Source organism: Rhea americana, unplaced genomic scaffold (assembly GCF_003343005.1).
Source record: "Rhea americana isolate MKP2758 unplaced genomic scaffold, rheAme1 scaffold_75, whole genome shotgun sequence".
NCBI classification, from domain to species: domain Eukaryota; kingdom Metazoa; phylum Chordata; class Aves; order Rheiformes; family Rheidae; genus Rhea; species Rhea americana.
Window position 1 is genome coordinate 1,609,269 of NW_028186923.1, and position 20,780 is coordinate 1,630,048.

The window sequence follows — 20,780 nt, forward strand, 5'->3', positions numbered from 1 at the left end:
TCCCTGTCAGAAACGCATGCTCCCGCTCCCGKCCCATCTTCATAGGTTGTCTCAGCCCCTGCCAACTCCAGTGTTCTGGCTTATCATTCCCTCGGGAAGCACCCGTTCCTCTTCCCATCCTCCTGGTTATCTTCTACCCAACTCCTGTGCCTGCTGTTCCCTGCTTTGTTTTTTCAATGTGGTGACTCACAGCAAGTTACACTTGCATTGCTGAACTCCTGCTTCTTGCAAAAAAAGGAGGATAGATTTTACATCATCCCAAAAGACACACACACAMAAAATCCCCAAACCAAAATACCTCATAAAATAGAATCACCAACAAAACCAGCATTTATTAATTGGTTAAATAACTTTGGTTTATTTTGGCATTAAACAGAAGACAAAACCCTCAATTAAAACACTTTAAAATATATACTTATACCAGTATGTCTTCTATAGAATATCATCATCACCAATTCCTTCTTCCATCTCTTGGTGATGGGGGAGGAAACAAAGCAAACCAGCTTACACTTACCCTAAATTTCTTTCTTTTTTYCTAAATAACTACATATGTAAGTGTTTGCTATGGGAGGAACTGCTCATCTCTTTAAAGAAAAAATATGCTGCTTCTTTTCCACAATTGTCCAATCAAGACTAGCTCAAAGCTCCCTCCCTCCCCACATCTTAGCCCTTAAAAAAAAACCCTAAATACATACAAATCCTTAAAGAACTGAGAAATAGATTAACGCAGAAATGTGATAAAGAAAGATCATTTTTAAAGAGATAATGCAATCCAAGAAATGACCATATTAAGCAGATTTAGGAGAAAAAAAAACCTAGCAAATGAATCACATGATTCATTTGCTTACAATAGGTTACTGAAGTTGCTTGGTCAGCTATCCAGTACAGGAATGTATTATCTTAATAATAGTGAAAAGCAGCCAGATCTTCACGGACACAGGGAACTCTGCACTAACCCTTCCAAGAGTCCTCTATCTACGTAATCATGCTGACCCAACATTTCCTGCAACTCTCACCTTGCAGCCTGTATCCATCCAAATAACTCTTGCAACTTCTAAGTTAAATAGAAAGAAAGTGTGTCTTTGTGCAGGCAAAATATGAAAGCATTAGTACAAGGGAAGAAAAGATCAAAAGCCTTGCTTCATAAGCAGTCTTTAACTTTTTTTCAAAAAAAAAAAAAAAAAAAAAGACAAAACAAGAAAACTCCCAGAGATGCCTCAAGCCCAAAATACAGGCCAGCTCATCATCTGAGGTTGTTCACATTTGCTAGCTGCTTCAAAAGACAACACAAATTTCTATTTTAGTTTTTAAGCACTCCAAAGGGTCGTCTTGCACTAACAACCTCTGCAATAAACTGTATGACATGATACAACCATAGCAAGGAAGAAAAAACAAAAAAGAAACACTACCAGATACAGAAAAAATGTATTCTAACTCCCTGGGCATACAAGGAATATTCGATCCTCCTATTCAAGAATTTCTTTTGTTGTTTAACCATGTCATGAGAATGATCTGGTATTTGTGCAGTCARTGAATCCCTCCTGCTTTCTCAGTCAATTTAGTGATTAAAAATAACACTTCTCTCTGCATGTTCTAGGGTACAGAAGGGAACTGCAGAAGCAGATTTCTTCCTAAACYCTGCTACACTATCTGTTGCTATGTAGAAAAAGTCACAAATGCAAATCTAAAACACCTTTTCAGGAAGTTGCAGTGTGTAAGAACAGAGTAAGTTACTCTATGGCACTAAACATTGAGTGTCATTTCACATAACACCCACAAGAAACTTTTCCAGATYAATACACTATGTTCTTTCTGTTTCATGTAAATAAAATTAAATATTAACCAAAAGATCATAAATTGTCCTTTAGCATGTATCCTTACAAATCTATTCTGTCATCAGGAAGCAAAGTGATCTTCGTGTTTTATCAAGCAAACACCCCTGAGTAAAGAGGCTGATATCCACTGTCTTCTCTCTTGCAAGTAAGTACACAGACACTCAGCATGCCAAAGAACTGAAAAGAGAAAGCACAAGAGAGATTTAGTTTTGCTACATCTTTCTGTTTCATTCCTCAGATCCAATACCTAAATGCTAATTAGACTTTTTATCATCATAGCAAGGACATGCCTTTCATATTAAAAAGAACTTTGAAAATGACATGACTTTTTGTATGTCACATTTGAATACTAGATCTGACACATTTTTTTCTACCATAGATTTTCTCATTAATTTAGACATTCACAGTAATTTCTAGGTATCTTACCATGGCAATAATTTTATTAAAAATATAGGACTTACAAAAATTACAAAATTACAAATATTCTGGATTTACAATGTATTTCTATAAAACATTTAAGCATATAAGATAGATTAATAAAAGATAGTGCAGAATATGTTATGGTAATCATAGGAGATGATCACAGAAGAAACTGTGGTGGAAGGATTCATCACAGACAAATAATAAAAGGCACATGTAATGGGAGTATAAAATCGATCATTTTACAGAGGGAGGGAAGTGATGGAAACTTCTGAGTAATTTAAAACTCACACTATGAGATATAATGCAGTAAAAAACAATCACCTCTCTCCTAGGGCCAGAATTAAGAAAAGGAAATTTTAATCAAGTTAAATTTTAATCAATTTAACAGCAACTGTTCTATGCTGGCTCTACTTACCGATATTCTTTTACCAAAAATAGATAACTCAAAGGAGAAACATTTTGCTGTTATTACATGTTCATCTCTATCAACAAGGAAGAGGTTACAAAACTTGGCAAAAAGGTACAAGGAACAAACCACCAAGCTAAAATGTATGGGTCAAATCTTCATAAAGCTGCATACACATTTCTTGCACGTACCAATTACTAGAAGTTTTACATCAGGACTTCTAAAACCTGGTTTTCACATGCAGGACAACTTGTTCTGGTTTCTAACTTCTTTTCATTTAATTCATATCTTGCAATTCTATAAACAGTCTAGCTATTTTCATTCCTGGTCATATTTGTTGTCCATTTTGATTCCAGGTCTCCAAGCACAGGACTATTGACTGGCTTGTGTCCAAAACAAACTTTGAAGAGCAATTTTTAAAATCCCAGTTAAGTGTAGGAAAGGTTGTTATTGTTTTAATAAAAAGTTTTAGATCTAGGCCTTTAAGCACACCTAACTGGTTGTAATTCCTATCAAAAAAAACAAGACAGCTCCTTTTATTTTCCACTCCAAATCCCCCCCCCCCTTTTTTGGATCTCTCTTCTTGTCATGCAGACAAAAATGAGGAAACTGGAAGAAAACAAGGAAGGAACGGAGGATAGGGTCTACTTCGCAGACAGAGAAAGGACATAGTATAATAAAAAGCCAGAGGACATTAAAGAGGAAGCAATATTATTTTCCATGAGGGAAGAAGTAGAAACATTTAGCAGTACCTTTACGATGGCAAATCCCAGGATTACAAGCATAGCATAGCTGAGTACACTCTGCAGCCCAGACTCCAGCTCCACCGCACAGCCCTGCCAAGAAGGAAAAAAGTGAAAAGAACTCAAAAGATAATTCAGCTGGACAGCTTGTCTTTTTTTTTCCCTTAAAAACAAAAAAAACAACCCACCCCCCCCCACACACACACAGTTTCTGAAAGGAAGAAGGACCTTGCAGAGCCTGTCTAACCAGCCACCGAGGACTTGATGGCTTCCATTCTTGCTTTTCGGACTTGATGGCTTGGGGAGATGCAGTGACACACTGTAACTCACTAACATTTGCTGCTTCTMGGAATCTCCTTTGGCTCAATTCACTTTTTACACAAGGAAGTACCCAAAACTCAGTGCCATGAAGACCAACAGTGATCTCTATAAAAGGAAATTTATGGACTTGTGCCCCAAACTGAAGAATCTAGTATGTAATTTTCCAAAATAAGTACAGTCAGTCCTAAAAGAGTATCTTCCTTTACTCCAGAACTGTTTGAACAAYGTCTCGCCTGCACGTAGCACTCTGGCCTAGTCATGTTGCTGCTGTACCAGGAGACAGAGGAGACCAAACATACAGATTGATGCCTGTGAAGACACCTGGTGCTCTCCTTTGGTTGTCTAAGTACTTTTATAGAATTACGCAAGAAGGAAACTATCTAGTGGAAAACATGGGGAGAAGAAAGTTTCGGATTCAAACTGCTAGAAAGAATTGGAAGAAATCGTCTCTAAATCCTATCTGAACCCTCACTGACTCTGGTTGGTTCAGAGAATGGTCATGGGTCAGTACAACGTGGAAATGAGAAACTGCCTTTCACCCTCACCTGTGTGTTGARTTCCTGTGGCTGATCCAGACTCCCCGTGCAGTTGTTCAGACCTTGTCTGCAGCAGCTCAGAGGGACACTGTTGTTACCCGTGGAGTTGAACCACTGTGTGGTTGTCCAGTCACTGTAGTTCTTTATCCCACAACAGTGAAGCTGCCAGACACAAAACAGTTACACGGATGTGTGAACGCTATCTGTGTGGCTATGACCGTGATGGTGATGGATTTACAAGAAGCAGCAGTACTTCAGGGAAAGAGCAGTAGATATTACAGATCAGCTTCCCTCAGACATTATTATCACCTTGTCCGTTTATTCACTGTAAAAGATAGTATTTAAGCAACAGGTTGCAGGATACTGCCTTCTGACATCTTTCTGTTTCACGGTACAGGATTCTCAGCAGCAGTTATTCATATTCACTCATTTATTTGATCCCACGACCRCTCATGTCAACAGTCATTAATTTACATGAACTTCACATCCGGACTCAGAAGGCCAACTCTGAGCACCCCAATTGCCATGGAGAATCACATGCTAAATGCTGCTGCCGGACACCCTCATACTGACCCTCCTTCCCTCCCGCTCCCAGCCCAAATTCCTTGTTTAATGTCCAATTGATTGACTTCTAAACAATTCTCAGCTGAATTTAAAGACTTCCTTACCTGTTCTTGCAAGTAATCCACAACAGTAGACTCTGAATTTTTCCCATCATACTTTTGGAAGACTGAAAGCATCGTGCCCTGCACRTCAGTTTTTACCTATTATGAGAGAAAAATACCCATTTTATGTTAAAACAACAGCTCAGAATATTATCTAAAGGAAACTGCAAAAGATCTGTATCTTCAAAGTCAAAAAAAACCCAAAGTTTTGGATAAAATCTGAGTAGCACTTAATCAGAATAATTTCCTGGATATAAGCTGATCTTTCTTAACTTAAGAGCCCTCTTTYGTGAGCATCAACAACTGTTTAATCCAACTTAGAGTTTGTTGTGATGCCTGCCAGATACTTAATGTATTTATCATGTTCCTAACAAGAGTCAATTCATATACCTCGTGGTGACGTCCTCATTCTGCATCCCCACAGTAACCACTTCCCTGCAGATTTCAGGATAGAGGATGAAGGGCAAGAAAGCTGGATATACTGGAATGCTCCAATAACACARGAGCTATTCTTTACTTCTATGTTAGTACAGAGATGCTAATTCTTACCTTTCCCCTGTAAACAAATCCCAGGACAAAAGCTGATACTTCTGCAATAAAGATAACCAGGATAATCGCCAAGAACTGAAATCCAAAGAGAGAGGCTGTAAGGATACAGAGCGTGTGAACGCAATTGCACATTTCCTACCACAAGGCTTGATAACGTTGAGTCAGTTATCATTATCTACTGTTGCTTGCCAATTAAAACAGTCTCCAGAAAGTAATTAGAAAAAGGAGATTATCATGCRTAGCTGTGGCAATAACTGGAGTTCCCCAGAACGGGGCTCCTGAGAAGACAGCTACTTGGATCGTTCCCCAGAGACGGGGAATCTGGGCTGTTCTGCAGGCAGCACCACATCAAAAACTGTAAATGGCTGCGGGTATTAGCCTGCACAAGGCAGTGAAGCTCTAATGATTCACCCGCCATCAATCAGTGCCTCGCAGCGGTACACAGCTCCCATGAAGGAGCACTGCCTCAGCCGTGTATCCCAGTAACATCTTCRCTTGCAGCTCTATTCATGCAACTCATGCCCCATGCAACAGCGTGTGAAAGAGGACATGCCAGAATGTACAGAACTTACCAGCCCCAGCCCGACTCGTGACTCCCGGAGGGTGGCACAGCAGCCGATCAACCCGATGATAAACATTACTATGGCAACACAAATAATGACAACCGCTGGCAACAGAGCGTACTTGTCTTGCAGGAAGCTGTCATAACTCTTGTAGGTGTTGATGACATATCCCCCAACATAGCTAAGACCAGCTGCTGCTGCCTGAAATGCAATAAAGTTATTTGCAGTTATTTGTTGTCTTCCCAGAAAAATTAATCTGAGCTTTTTTGTAATAGCATAAACTAATGACTAGAGTTGCAAAGATCTACAAAAAAGGTGTGCATTTGAAAATAGCTCCCCATCCAAACCTTAAAACAGAAAGGACAAATCCACATCTAGTGAATCATTCCTCTACTACTTTATTTTGACTGAGTTTGTTCTTTTGAGAAAAACCTCATCCTTTCCACTTTCTCAAGTGTTACTCTTGAATACATGGAAACTCTGAAAGCCAAGGTGGGATTTAAGCACATGAGAGGGCTTGTTCATTGCTAACCAAGATGATTGGTTTCTGTTATTTACACCAGAAGAGGCTTCTTAGACTTTCTTCAGAAAAGGGAGGGGGGGGAACAAAAAAAGATATCACTCAATCAGGTTTTAAAAAGTCTCAATAAACCCTTCTTGGGAGTAATTCCCTCTGCAAAATTGGCAACAGGTGAAAGTGATAAGAAACATTCAGTTCAGTTGTGTTTGCAGGCCACCATCAACCACTAAGACATGCACAACTGTCCCAGTCCCAGCGAAACCCAAAACTTGCTCATCTTGAAGGAAACAGGTTGCTGCTTCCTCTAAAATCAAACTCCTTGAAAAGTATGTTTTGCCAACTGAAGTCAATGTAGGAGAGCGGCACGCTGGGGACCGATGCCAAACAAGCAGCCCTGGAGACTGAAGGCTTTTAGCCACAAAACTGGCTACAGCCTTGGAAGTGACACCRAAAGGCTCAGCAATGCCTGGCCAAAGCCTTGACAGTGACATTAAAAAACTCCTGAGGGTTGTAGTCAGTCCACTCCCTGTGGYCCATCAGCCCAAGACTGAACCAGTAAAACTGGCAGCACCACCATACCCACCTTCTGGAAACTTGAGGGAAAACAGCCTGTTGTCAACAGACTGCAGCTGGATTTCATCGTGCAGCCTACAAGCTGTTCCTTACTTCTCCTAGCACTGTACGCTTAAATTAAATCAAACACTCCTTGCACTAGAGCTAGAACTTGCTAATTCCTTCACCATATTTGGCTCCTTCCCTGGGCCAGGTCTGGTGCCTGCCCATAATTACCTCCAGGCCTGGGGCGCATCCTTCACCTCAGACAGCTCGTGCTCACACGTGCCTGCCATTCCCAGACATTGCCCATACCTAAAAATTACTGGGATGAGATGCACCAAGTGAGGCAACCAGGATCAAGCTAACCTTTAAAGCTGTTTATCATGTCTCGTGTAAGATCCTGCTCCATATTTATTTCAGTATTCTTCATCTCAAAGAAGAAGCTATTATATTCTACTCTCTGCACTCTCTGTTTTATTTGAAACAGGTGTTAAGCCTAAAAAAAAGTTATTTTACAAAGTTCATCCAAGCAAACTATTTTCTCCAAAGAAGGAAAAAAAGGCATATTCCTGAAAGTTTTATCCAAGTTTGTTTTATGTTTTCATTTTTAAAATAGCAGAGAAACTTGGAGATTCAGAAAGGCCCAAAGGAGAACTGTGCGTTCCAGTGTCTTCACCACAAGRACCAGGAGCACCTTCCTGCAGCAAAGGCAAAGCAGTGAGGCYTTCGGCACCCTTTCTCCAGGTGAGCTCCCCCCAGAAGGGTCTGGAGCTTTGCAGGGAAAAATAGAGCAGCTTCCTGCAGAAAATTTGCTGCCTCTAGTTTGCAACTTTTTGCTTACTCCTGCAAACTTTTTAGTGCAGCTTTAATAGCCAGAATGTAACGAATATGGCACTTATTAATTCTGAATCAGGTGACAGTCAGCTGGGCCACAAGATTCATGACTGGAGGTGCAGTAGCTTTTCTCAWCTGCAGAAGTACTCTACTCAGACAGGCCCTGCACTTAGCTCAGGGAACGGCTCAGAATTTGGCCCCTGTTCCCATGGAAGCAGTGAAAAATATCCAAGCGGCCACAGCAGGAGCAGAGTTAAGAGTGATCTGGGTTGACTTAACTTCTTCCTAGTTAACCCTGTGCATGGCTAAAACCATAATACGAGTAATACCRTAGTTACTAGTCCTGCCTTGATTGCAATACCTGACTGCATGTGTTGCTGGGTTTTGAAGCCTTCCTAATAAACAGGTGTGGCTAGAGAGCAATGGTATTCTGGAGTCTGGTTTGGGGGAGAGTTCATATAGGTGAGCGATGGTTCCTCARCATGTGCCAAGAAATAATCCACCACCAAGAACACAGATACAACATGGTGATGCTCCCAGCCATAGTGCTTATATCCCAACCCAAAGGCGTCACCTCCAGTCTTTGGTCTCTTTGCTGCTGCCATTACTGCAAACCTAACGCAGAGCTGAGTTAYAGTTTTAAAAGTTTCAGTCCTTGGAGGTATTTGCCCCTACACACAAAGGTGGAGCTGGCTGCCAGCAGCATGAAGCCTCCTGTACGCGCATTACTGCGTGCATGTGCACCTACCAAGCCAAACGCTTGCATCTAATCACAGCTAGCTACTAATAAGCAGATTTTTTTCTTGAGGACATCAGCAGACTTTGGTCAGTGGAGCTGAGCACTTGGGTTAGGATATCACTGACTGTCGAGCGCCTGCAGCTCCTGATGAGGGAAAAATGGAAAGGCTGCGAGATCCTCAGAAAGGCTTGGGATGGAGAAAGCAAAACCTGGGCGAATGGAGCCGTGGTGACTTTAGCTAGCATGAGAAAGGCAGGACAGGCTGCAAAACCAGCATACAAAAAGCACAAACCATGTTTCTGGCAGATAAACAAATTGGCTATATTCAGAAGTGAGTCACATCAAAACATGCAAAATAAAACAGCCACGTGACTTAGTTAACGTGCAAAGTTAACCCAGTTTGTTTGTCATATCCAGAGAGTTTAAAGCCCTAGTGTTTTCTGTCACTCTAATCCTGGAACCTTTGCAAGTAGTTCTGCACTTCTGTGGCACAAGACAGGACTACAAATCCCAAACCCTCTGCACCAGCTAATCTTCTTATAAAATGGAGACACATGTGGAGACTTGCAAGGACCTCCCAATCCTTCCACTAGGTTTCTGCAACTGATTTAGATAACAGCTGTGTTCTTTGCTTCTCTTCTGTACTTGACATCCTGTTTTCTACCTGTTTTTAATGTGTTCAACGCCAAATGCAGAGAAACCATGCACAAGAGATGCTAAAGACAGATAAACCATGAGTCCTGGGCAATGAGCAAACCCGTGTCGCTAGCTAAGGGTTACCAAAAATTTATAAAAACATTGTGAAGCCAGTTCACAGCAGTCCTACAAAGCCAGAACTAGCAAAGCTCTGCAACAGGAGGCCAATACCAGAAGGTCTAACACCGTGTTCACAGGAGATTCTTCTCCAGACTTTATCAATGCCTCTTGCATACACAGACAGGCAGTTTCACAAGTTTTTATTGCAACATGCAGGACTACCTGCACTCTGGTCAGACAGGAARCACAGCCCGCAAGTGGTCTATTGTTGTAATTCAGAACTTCTGCTTTTAAGGAGAAAAAGGAAGCATAATGATGTGAAAATAAAAGATACTGAGTTAAGATCTGGCCTGAGGGAAGTTCAGATTTTTCTCTATAAACTTAGATACACCCAAGACTTCACCCACATTTTTTAAATCAAAGTGAAGATTATGAAGCCTAAACAGAAGGATTGATCACTGTGGAAGCAGAACACATTTCAGGTAGACAGCTGTTCTAGTTTTATTTTTGCTGATGATTTTATTTTTTTACAGTGCCAAACTGTAAAAGCAGAGGAGAAAAACATTTCAGAATGTCATTCTCCAAGCTTTTCCCCCAGTGCTTTTCCCATATTTAAGGAAAGCTTGAAATCTGGAGGAGGGATTTTCTCTAACATTGCAAAACCTGTCAGCCCACCCCTTAAAATTAAGACAAATTTTTTCTAGAGGAGAAGTATGAGAAGACATGTCTCCTTTTGCTTGTGATCACAGACCTTGAGTCAAGAATAGAAAGTATAAAGTAGACCTGATTTAAAGAGTTTTCTGTTTAATCTCAAAAAACCTTTCACAGATATAAAGGCTGGTTGAAGTAACGACTTACAGAGGGGTGAAGAGATCAAATCATTCATTCTTTATTATGAACTCCTCAATGCTTCTTAAATAATCTGATAGTTTGCCACAATTATTCAAAAAAAATGAATAGTAAAAGGTGTTACTATTCTTTACTCTTTTTTTTTTTTCAGCCAGCTGCTTGCAACTTTTCCAAGGCACCAGACCAAAGTGCAGAATTGTGCCACGGGCGGTATGAACAGGCCCGGGCCGATGCCAGCAGCCGCCGCGGGCAGCGAGCCTGRCGCAGACCAAGCCGAGGCGTGAAGTCAGGCAGATCCAGGAGAACCGGTTCCCCGAGGCTGCGGGCCACTCGCAAACGGAATATCCTGACGTTATGCCCTTCTGCCCCAAAAGCCCCCTGGCCGACTTGCTGGGGCTCCCCCAGGAAACCCTGCTTGCATTTCTTCACAACACTGACGATTCTCTTAAGACGAGCTGAAGCGATGAGGCAAACGGAAATTTTGTCAGAAAGCCCCTTTTCACAGCTGGCCAGCAAAGCCGTGATCCCTTCTGCGCTCTCGCCCGCCAGGGCTTGGTTGCCTGAGGCCCCGATGCCAGCCAATAYTTGCTTCTTGTATCCTGAGCCTCTTTTAGAGAGCAGAGTTCTTAAATTACCCGAGCGTGAACGCTGCACTCCTTGCTGGGGCGGGCTGGAAGAAAGCAAAGCGGTAACACCCAAGCTTTCCCGAGCTGATTTCTGGCAAGGGGCCGAGTGCGGTCGCTCAGCCAGCCTACGTCACCCGTGCACAGAGGTGATGCTCGTCTGCGCTAACACACACAACTAGCTTCAAAGCAGTGAGAAACTCAGCCCTTTACGTGAATCTCTGCAGCCACAAAATATCCCCCACGTAGCAGCGGGGCTATTAAATCTGGCCTGCGAAACAGGAGGGGTTACGGCTGGATGGATAAGAGGCGCCCGAACCGTCTCGCTGGCGCAGAACAGGTCAGCTGGGGGTGCAAAGCCTTTGGAGGCTAGCGGATGCGATAATGTATAAATTTCTAAAAGATTCAGCAAGATTTTTGCATAATATCYTACTCCCCACCTACCCACTGCCAAGAAGGCGAGTTTGCTGACGACCGGGACCTTCTCCCCTTCCAGAGAAAAAAAACAGATACTTGTGGCCATGCAAATACTTCACCCCTCCACCTTCTCCCTGCACTCGGTGCTGTACGCATAGAAGGGGCCCCTCAAACTTCCCTCTGCATAACTCCTCTGAAAAGAAAAAATATATATATATATATAAATGCAATATTTGCATCTCTCAGTCAGGCAGAACAGCTCCTCACTTTCCCTTCTTTGACCGTTTAAATAAATTGACCTTGTGCAATGGCTGGAAACAGGTTTTTGATAGTTTGTTTTTTGCATTTATCAGCATAGGTTTCTTTTTGCCCATATCTGATTGCAACAGAGCAATGGAGTCAAACTACTAGTTATAAAAAGGTTTCTTGCTTAGGCTTTTAAGTTTTTAAAAGTTTTTTTCCTACTATCCTACTGTCTGCTAACAGGGCCCGGCATAGTTTTTACTGTGAACGACCTGATGGTGGAAAGTGGCCCCCATCTTCAGGCTGGTCAGTCCAATTTGGGGTAACGAAACTGTACTACTAAAAGCTGTGAAGACCAGGTAAACTGTACATACAATTTAAGAATGGAAGCAGCAGGCCCAGAATACGGGTGATTCTCAGCATTAGAGCATAGTTTTGCAAACACAGAAGCTTTTCTTTTTCCCCAGTAATTGGAGCATTAACATTAGATGAAGCTGGGATAAGAGCTCTCCATTCGGTACAACAGCAATATCAGAAGCATTACTATGTTGGGCATTAGCTCAAAAGAGWTGCCTGGTCAGATTTTGTAATTTTACCGAGGAAGCGTTTTCAAAAAGACACATCCTCTATACAGTGAAAGAATTGAGGTAGTGTGTGACTTTAAAGGCATTTSTCCCAAAACAGTGTGTTAGGACAGAGCTTTCCCAGGCCCAGCAGTAATATCTACCAAAGCACATAACTTGGATTGATTCAGCTCTATTTTCCAAAGTGTTAAAAGTTTTTGAGCGAAGAAATGCACGGTAGACATTTCTGTCTGTTTTTGAAGAGCAATACCATTCGTTTTCTGCAGCAAACACTAATACAAATATATTGTGGGAAAACTACGTATCRCCATGTACACAGAAACTTTTTAAACCATTCCATTGCGCTTCTTCACTGGACGAACACCTCCGCGTTTTAGTTGACGTTAGGACTTGAAAACCACATTTCCCTTTGCTGATACCTTGGCAGGGCAGGGATCTCAGTCRGAGCATCTCATCCACTACATCCGATGCTGATGTTTGGTCTTCATACTCAGCAGTTACATTAACTGGAATGCTATCACCTTTTTTTCGAAAGACTTCCTCCAATTTATTACCCCCCAAAACAACCAGCCTGCACGGCAAGAGGGGTTGCCCTTTCTGGCTCTCTCTGCTCTACGGTACCACAAGTTTGATTCTTCCCACGCCTGTTCCCTGCCAGGCAAATCCCTCCTAGCCACCGCTTAACTCTGCATCTGTGGAGCCAACAACAGCTTTCCCAGTGACGCTGGGGAAAACAGGCCAGTTTTGAGTGCTGCCTGGTACCGCAAGAGATTAACCCTCAGTTCTCCATCCAGGCCCAGTAAACCCCAGTGCCACCAGTTTATCCGGCTCTATAGATCTGACACACACCCGTGGTCTGGGCTGTTTCTCCCCTGCCATCAGGGCAATCCTCAGTCAGCTCTTCCCCTCTCSCTTGTGCACCCGCTCGTAGCAGAACGGATTCCTCCCCGTGTCCTGGCACTGGTTTAAAGCTCTGCCAGATGCCAGAGACCCGGTGGCTTCAGTTATTCTTCTTGCCACACTTGTGGTATTAATTTAGCTGAACGATAAACTGATTATTGCCATTCTTGCATAATTCAGCTTCATCCAGGGCAGCCGTGTCCTAGCTCACCCCTTAAACGCAGCGGCAGGCTCCCAGGGCGCCAGACAGGCATCCCCACCGCAGCAGCGCGTCCGCATCTGCCATGGCTCCCGGCCCTGCGTGGCGCAATTTTAAAACGAGCAATTCTAACAAAACCCACTGAACTGACTTCTTTTGTTCCCCTAGACTCTACTTTGCAAAGCAAGAGAAACATTAAACTTGGTCGTTGGCTTTGGATCGACGCATGARGCGTCAAAGCTGCGGCCGAGCCGTCCCGAACCGCCAGCAGCGCTGGCGGCTCCCGGAGGGACGTACTGCTGCTCCTCCGCTAGTCGTTAGCCACGATGCCAAATCAGCTGCGGTCTCCTCGGGTAAAGCACTCGGGGGGGCCATAAGTGACAAAACTGCGCCGAGCCTGGGGACACAGAGCCACCAGACTTGGCAGTTTTTCCACGTGCTGCAAATCCTCACGCTCAAGAGGGGATTCTGGTTTTAATGAAAGTTGCGTTAAATAACTTTCTCCTTGGAGAGGGAAAGCGGGGCCRCGAGGGAAGGAACGGCGGCAGCAGGGAAGCCCAGACGGAGGGGACAMGCGGCCGACGTGCGAGTCCGCCTCGAGAAAGAGCGCAGCTTGCTATTCTGCTGGTGTAAAAGYGATCCTGGCAGCTCCTCTTGGCACGTTTGATAGGGTAAAGCAAACTCGGCGCAGCTTAGTGGTGCCASGCTCCTAGGAAAACACAAGGAACTCACAGTTTATATATAAATTACAATAAAGATCCACTTATTCCACCTGGATAAAAGTGTCCTCGAGCTCTCAACTTCTTACAGAGGAAGTAAAAAAATCCCTGGAGCTCGTCAGCATCTGTGGTTATTCAGGGTCTGCCTACATCGGAAACACGCRGAGAAGGGCCAGCAGTGTCACACCATACTAAAAAACCAACTCAACTCTTCTCCTTTTCTGACCACACTGCTGTCTTCATTTTAATTTACTTTCTAAGGCTCCTGCAAATACAGCAAAGCACATTCTCCCAGAAGTCAGTTAAGTTCTGCTTTGCTGTTTTGGCCAAAGAAATTTAAAATGTGGGAGCTTTGCCCTATTCATTTAACTCCAGCGGTTCAAGGTATCCTGCAAACATAACATGACGTAAAGCGCATTAATGGAAAAACCTCAGCAAAGAAGCCCAGTCCAGGAGTTCCAGGTGGTCTTGGGTGTTTTCCATGCTGCCACGAGCTGCACACGCAGAGGTGCTGAGCACCTTCCTCCCTYCTACTGCGACCAGTGGGGCAAAGCCCCAGCGCTTCTGCAAGGCTAAACGTGCCTCATCTCAAGCCCGGTATCAAGCGCGGGCATCAGCCCCGCTCAGCAACCGCTCTGGTTTTCACACCCCATGCACATAATCAGGTCCCTGGTGGAGCAGCTCCTGASGTCCTCCTCGCTGGTGCGAGTCAGACGGACCCTGCAGTCCATTGGCAGCTTTCCCACGACACGAGGCAGGAAGCTGCCACGTGCTTCATGCTTTCTCGCCAAGGATCGCGTGGAGCATGGAAAACACAGCAGAGCTGTCTGCCGCTCAGTSCACAGATACAGGCAGGATTAAGGATTTGCCTAAGAGCAGATGGAGGAAAGCTGAAGAGCAGGTCACAGGTCTCTTGACTGTAATGACTTCTTGGAGAGTACCTCCTCCCTTAAAAATATACGTATCTCTATTAAACCTCCAGTATAGCCTTTGCTATTTGCTATGGTTTTAATCACATCTACAATTAAAAACTCTCCTTATCTGAGATTTTTTTTATTTATTTACTTATTCCTCTGATTTGTCACTGACTGAGTCTTCAGGGCACGCATTTGCAAGCCACCCACCAGTGGCRAGAGTGATTTCAAACCATACATGAATGCAGGAACTGACACATTTATCCCTCCCAGTTACTCAAAATGATTGAAAAGTGACACCACATCAATATTGTCAGCTCTTGACCATCTAGAGTGCTGCAGATCACTCAGCAAACCACCAGGAGGCTGAAAACAAGTGGATTTAGTCTTGGATGCACCAAGAAATGATAGATAAAGCACACACAGAGCTGACAAATATTCTAGGACTTTCAGACCAGTCCAAGTATCTCCTCAAAGTGGAGAGACTAAGACCCCAAAATGCACTCGACTTGTACTCCTTGGAAAGTCATAGGCCATAAATCCAAAGATATTGGGAAAAATCTAATGTAGGGGGCCTGGAGGGGGTGAAGAAGGGAGATGGGGTGGYTGGCCACAGCAAGCTTTGCAGTCCAGGGCTACTTTGACCAATGACCAGAGAGGTAAGGCAAAGCCACCTCTCAACTCTCCAGTGAAAGGATGACTCCAGCAATCATCTGGAGTCATGTTTCAGCCCAAAATTGTAGTTCACAGCTTTCACCACGCAGAACCCAGCCTGGTTTTGTGAAGAGTCAAYAAAGCTACAGAACTAGCAGATCAAAAAAACCTCCACATCTCTCACTAGAGAACGTAGGCGCTTGCAGTCACTGAGCYGAGACCATCTGCACAGGAAAGCTGACCCCTCAGAGCGCTAACGTTGCATGTTTTCCTACTACAGGCAAAGATAATCAMAGTGCAGTAGGAAGTTGTGCAGGAAAAAGAATGAGAGATAACCCTCAATGAGCATTGCCTCAGCCTCTGCCCTGCTGCGGGAGCCTCTTATCATCCTCTCCCTTCCTCTTTCCAAGTTGGAAGGAAGAGGAGGAAGAGTGGGAGCAGGACAGACCAGGGCAGGAAGGCACATGCTRCTGGATTTGGTCCTCCGCTTGCACAACACAAGAGGAAGGGCTCCACCACCTTCTCTTCCCATCACCTTTTCCTGAATCGGAAGCATGGATCTGGCTCCAAACATACATTTCTCATCTAATTCAGCTAAGAGCGAGGCACACAGTTTACGCTTTCTATCACGGACAGAAAGAACTAAGCAGCGCTAGCAGGCAGCACCTCCCGTTCAAACACGGAGGAAGCTGAGGTAGCTTGCCCACACCAGATAGCCACCTTTTTGGTAGCTGCAGGTGAGCAAGATGAATTGTGCCCAGTTGCGAGCACGGAGAGTAACACGAGCAGGCCCTGCTGTACCTGTAAATGAAAATACGGGAGCTTTCAGAAAACCCATCTTCTGGAGACTGACTACTGCTCTTGTAAATTCTCTCCCTCTACAGCAAAGCTGGGGGAAAATAAGCACTATTTGTAGGGCCAGAGTGACTCAAAGCCCTTGCACCACCACAGCAGCAGCGAGACAGTATTTCTGCACTTATCCCAACACCATTACCTGCTCTGACAGACAAACATGTCAACTGGCCAAAAAACCCTATTGCTCTGGATAAAGCAGCCAGAGCAATGTGATTGCACTCTATCCTGCTTGGTACAGCTCTGCTAAGCCCRCCACAGCATGCCATCACCTGCTCAAGCACATTCAGTGTGTGCAGGCAGAAGGAGAGCCAGGGATCAGCTAGGGAAAACAAAGTCTGGCTTTATCACTCACAGGTCACACCCTACCAGGGAAAAACCTGTGGGAACAACCCTGGCCTGCTCCCCTGGACAAGGCAGCTTCTGTTGACAATCCCATTACAGTCAACAGATCAAATTCTGCTCTCTCATATCCAGGTTATTACCTAAGTGTCAGAGCAGGAAACCACCTAGTTTTCAAATTCCCTATTTCTTCTCTTGGGCAGGGTAGCAAATCCCAGCATTTTGCTTCTCCCCTTCCAGCAGAGTCAGCATCATCACGTCCTGCCCAGGCAAGGCTCACTCACAGCACCGCTGCCAAGACACTGCAGTCCCATCAGATCCTTCCTCCCACTCTTTTAGGCTACCCAAGTTATATCAGTGTCCCCAGTCTTTGTCTAGAATTAGCCAACACCCATCTACCAAACTAATCACACACTTAAACCTAATCAGCACATGCTAGGAAATGAAATAGGGAGCAGGCAGCAGATCAAACACACCTGGAAGCATATCACTGGTTAAAACACCTTCAGCTGAGCCCTGCTCTCACCTCCCTGCYTGCAAGTGAAATGCTGAGCACTATACAGCTTGGTAGGTAAGAGAAGAGTTGTTTGTTCACCTCGTTTATGAAGCCCTTATTTATTGTTCTTGCACATTTGTATTGCTTTGCTCCAGTACTCTGATAGTGATCTGTGATCCAAAAGAGGATTTATTTTTTTATGGTATTTCTGAGCAATAAGCTCTGTCAAAGCATTGTAACAGCACTAACTGCTGAACAGACAGAAGATAATTTATTTTCCATAATCATTTCTGAGCTGGGCAAGGTTTGCAGYATGTGATGCGTAAGCATGAATTACTGCTTAGAGAACAACCCCAGTGCTCTTTGTAAGTCTTGTATTTTGATAAAGATCTAGAGCCTTGCACACAGAGACCCACCTGTTACCCACATGCATTTTCTGGAAGAGTGTAAGAGCCAGTTCCTTCTTCCCTGCCTGGCTGAAACCTGAATTCCAGGTTCTGCAGTTCTCCTGCAATTACCACATGTAATAGTCACCATAGCACTGAAATGCTATGGGCCTTCAGGGTGCCTTGCCTAGAAGAAAAGCAAGGCCTGATCTGGGTCAGCCCAAATTTGGGGGTTACAAACATGCATAAGGCAGAAGAATAATTGCTGATTATCCACAGAGGTGGATGACCTAACAGCTCCAGTCAAYATTAGAGAGTTCCCTTACAACAGAAGAGGTTTCCAGAGACTTTTCTAGGAGGCCATAAAGCTGTTGTTCGATATAAAAAAAATAAAGCCAAGCACTAGTAAGGATGTACATTTGAGGTATACTTAACCTATATAACTTCCTGCTGAAGCTCRTGGGATTGCCACATACACATGGTGAGGTATTCCAATGTTCCTCTCTGAGTATTTTGGATAAGACCGCATGACAAACACATGTTGTCAGCTCACGTTACTTCACACTCAGCAAGAAATACAGCCTCCCACACCGTTCAGGCTATTGATAYGAATGTTATTTGGGAAATGCATGGCAATAAATTGCGATAAACGCCTATAAAGGAGGCTCAGAACTAGAGTAGGATGAGCTACTTATTGCAACCACCATTCAGTGGCAAGCCCCTATTTRCAACTTAGGGCACAACACTCCTCGCAAATGTGGATTTAATCCAAGCTGTGGGTTTTTCCCTCAATTTCCTTTTTCTTTTTTCCTCCCTTCCACATCACTTCTCTCTTTGTGAGAGTTCTTGTTCTTCCCTTTAACTCTTTCTAGCTTCAGAAAAGACATCTGCCTTCTCCCTTACCAAACAGAACTGCTGAGCCCTACTTGGTGGGACCYCCCAATGAGCAGCAGAGCAGGTCTGTGACCCTACAGAGTGCTCACCTTGGCTGCAGGGCTCTTGACCCTCACTTTCAAGCCTGTTGAAAGGGTGATGTTTAAAATGCTGCTTGAAAACACTCAAAGTGTTGCAAAACACATGTGAAAGCACACAGGACCTTACTGATCCATCACATGAGGTTCAACCTCATCTCTTCTCCAAGACCTGCATGTTATCCCCCCCAGCTGACGTTGGTGGTAGCACAGGAGCACCCTCTGAATCCCAGGGGAAGAAATAACTGTAAAACCTCAAATCCGTAAATCCTCTTTGAATCCCAGGGGAAGAAATCTACCATAAAACCTCAAATCTGTAAATCCCCTTGGAATCCAAGGAGAAGAAATACACTTAGAGCTGTAAATCCCAAAGCCTTGAAGTCAAAGGAGCGTCATCACCCATCTGGTGGCACTCATCCAACTTGGGCTCTGGTCCTCAGCAAGAATCAAAGTGAAAATGAAACTTTTTATCACTTCACAGAAATATTTCTTCCTTGCTTCTGCCCTCTCGAGCACCCCTGTACCAGCATGTCCCCATACCACCACCTAGGAAGCCTGAGCATGCCGGYGCACACCCAGCTGCCCCAGTCCTCAAGCCACCTGCACTTGCCAGCCCTTCTCCAGCCACCCARTTGTCTCTTTCCACCTATTTATTTGCATTCATTATGCAAACTTCCCCACACAGTGGAAAAGTCCAAGGCTAATTTTACTGGAATGATGTTGTCACCGACCGCCCGAGCGCCTACAGTCACAGTCACATGAGGCTGCCCTTCAACAGCCCGCTTCCCCTTCCCGTCCCAGCCTCCCTACGCCAGCGACTGAGCCGGCAGGTTGAAAATAGCCTCTTCTTGGGGAGTATTGGATGGGTGAGGTTAATTCTGGCATTCCTGGGTAGCTGAGAACTCATGGGATGGAAACACCAAGGAAAAATCCTCCTTTGCAGCAGCAGCACCCTGCACTTGGGCTGATTCAACTTGATTTTGCAATTCACAAAGCAATACCCACCAAACTAGCAGAGGATTCAGCCAAAAAGTACATAACCCTGCACTTCTTGATGGCTTTTAAGTTATTATTGAGGAGGCGATTTGGAAAGGCAGAACTGTAAGAAAACTATCAGCTGTGACTATCCTGAATGCCTCCAGCTGAACCCATTTTCCACCCCGAAACGCTCCTCACCTGAAAGCGCCTGCTTAATGTCGCTGTTTCACTGACACCTTGGTGCGCTTGCAGCTACGACAGCTGATGGCTTGAGCGTTTTTACTGATGAAGTGCCAGTAAAAACAGTACTTCCCCCCCCCCCCAAAAAAAATCCACCTGTTGAACTGCAAGAACTTTTTTTTCCCCAAGAGCTTACGAAAAGAACACAAGTCTCCTTGCCCTTTAACAAATATAYGTATATAGATATATATATATAGGGATTTTGTGTAGAAATGACTCGTGCTCGCCTGCACCGGGCAACCCTAACACAAGATGAACTACGTGCCCGGGAACRCAGGCTGCCCGAGAGGCGGTCGCGCTCCCCGGCACCGTCTCCCGCTGCCGAGCCCCCTTTTCTGCCCCCCGGCAGCCGCTCGGAGGCTGCAGCCGTGGCGGCTCCCACCCCGTTAGCCGGACGCGGAGGGAAGGGGAAGGAAGAGAGCGGAAAAAGCGCCTGGGCGAGCGCAGCCGCCGCCCGCCCCGCAGCCCCGCGCGGTACCCAGAAGCCGAGGCTCAGCAGCACCAGCACCGTCTTGGAGGTGATCACGCCGCAGTCCATGTCGCGGGTGGCGCCGGCTCTGCGGCCGGGCAGGGTGCTGGCTCCGGCGTGGGGCCGCCCCGAGCGCCGCCCCGCGCCCGCCCCGAGCGCGGCACCGCGTGGGAGCGCAGCGGCTGGCTGCCAGAGCCAGTTATTTCCTCCCTCCCCCTTTTTTCTTTTTTGAATTTCTTTAAACTTTTCCTCCTGGAAAAACTCAGTTCAGCAGCACTTTTGTGCAGAGCTTTCGCCGCAGCTCAAAGCTCCCCGTCGAAAGCTGCGCGTCGCCCTGTGCGCGGCCTCGGCCGCGGCGCGCGCAGGGATGCCCGCCGCAGCGCGGCCTCGGCCCGGCGGCCGTCACCCCTCGCCAGCGAGCCCCGGCGAAGCGCTTGCCTGCGCGGCGTCCAGAGCACTGCGCCGGCCGCGCGCTTTCCAAAGCGGAACAGTGCAGGCT

At 45.1% G+C, this 20,780-nt stretch overlaps 1 protein-coding gene across 1 annotated transcript; it reads right to left on the reverse strand.

Annotated features, from left to right (window-relative positions):
- Nucleotides 1-330: 330 nt before the first annotated feature.
- Nucleotides 331-20,406, reverse strand: LOC146585859 (tetraspanin-36-like). The gene is made up of 7 exons (XM_085322183.1): nucleotides 20,291-20,406; nucleotides 6,051-6,242; nucleotides 5,479-5,553; nucleotides 4,933-5,028; nucleotides 4,274-4,426; nucleotides 3,417-3,500; nucleotides 331-2,012 (listed from the first exon to the last, which is right to left on the reverse strand). The coding sequence occupies exons 1-7, from the start codon at nucleotides 20,348-20,350 to the stop codon at nucleotides 1,926-1,928; spliced, it is 747 nt and encodes a 248-aa protein (XP_085178309.1). The 5' UTR covers nucleotides 20,351-20,406; the 3' UTR covers nucleotides 331-1,925.
- Nucleotides 20,407-20,780: the final 374 nt, after the last annotated feature.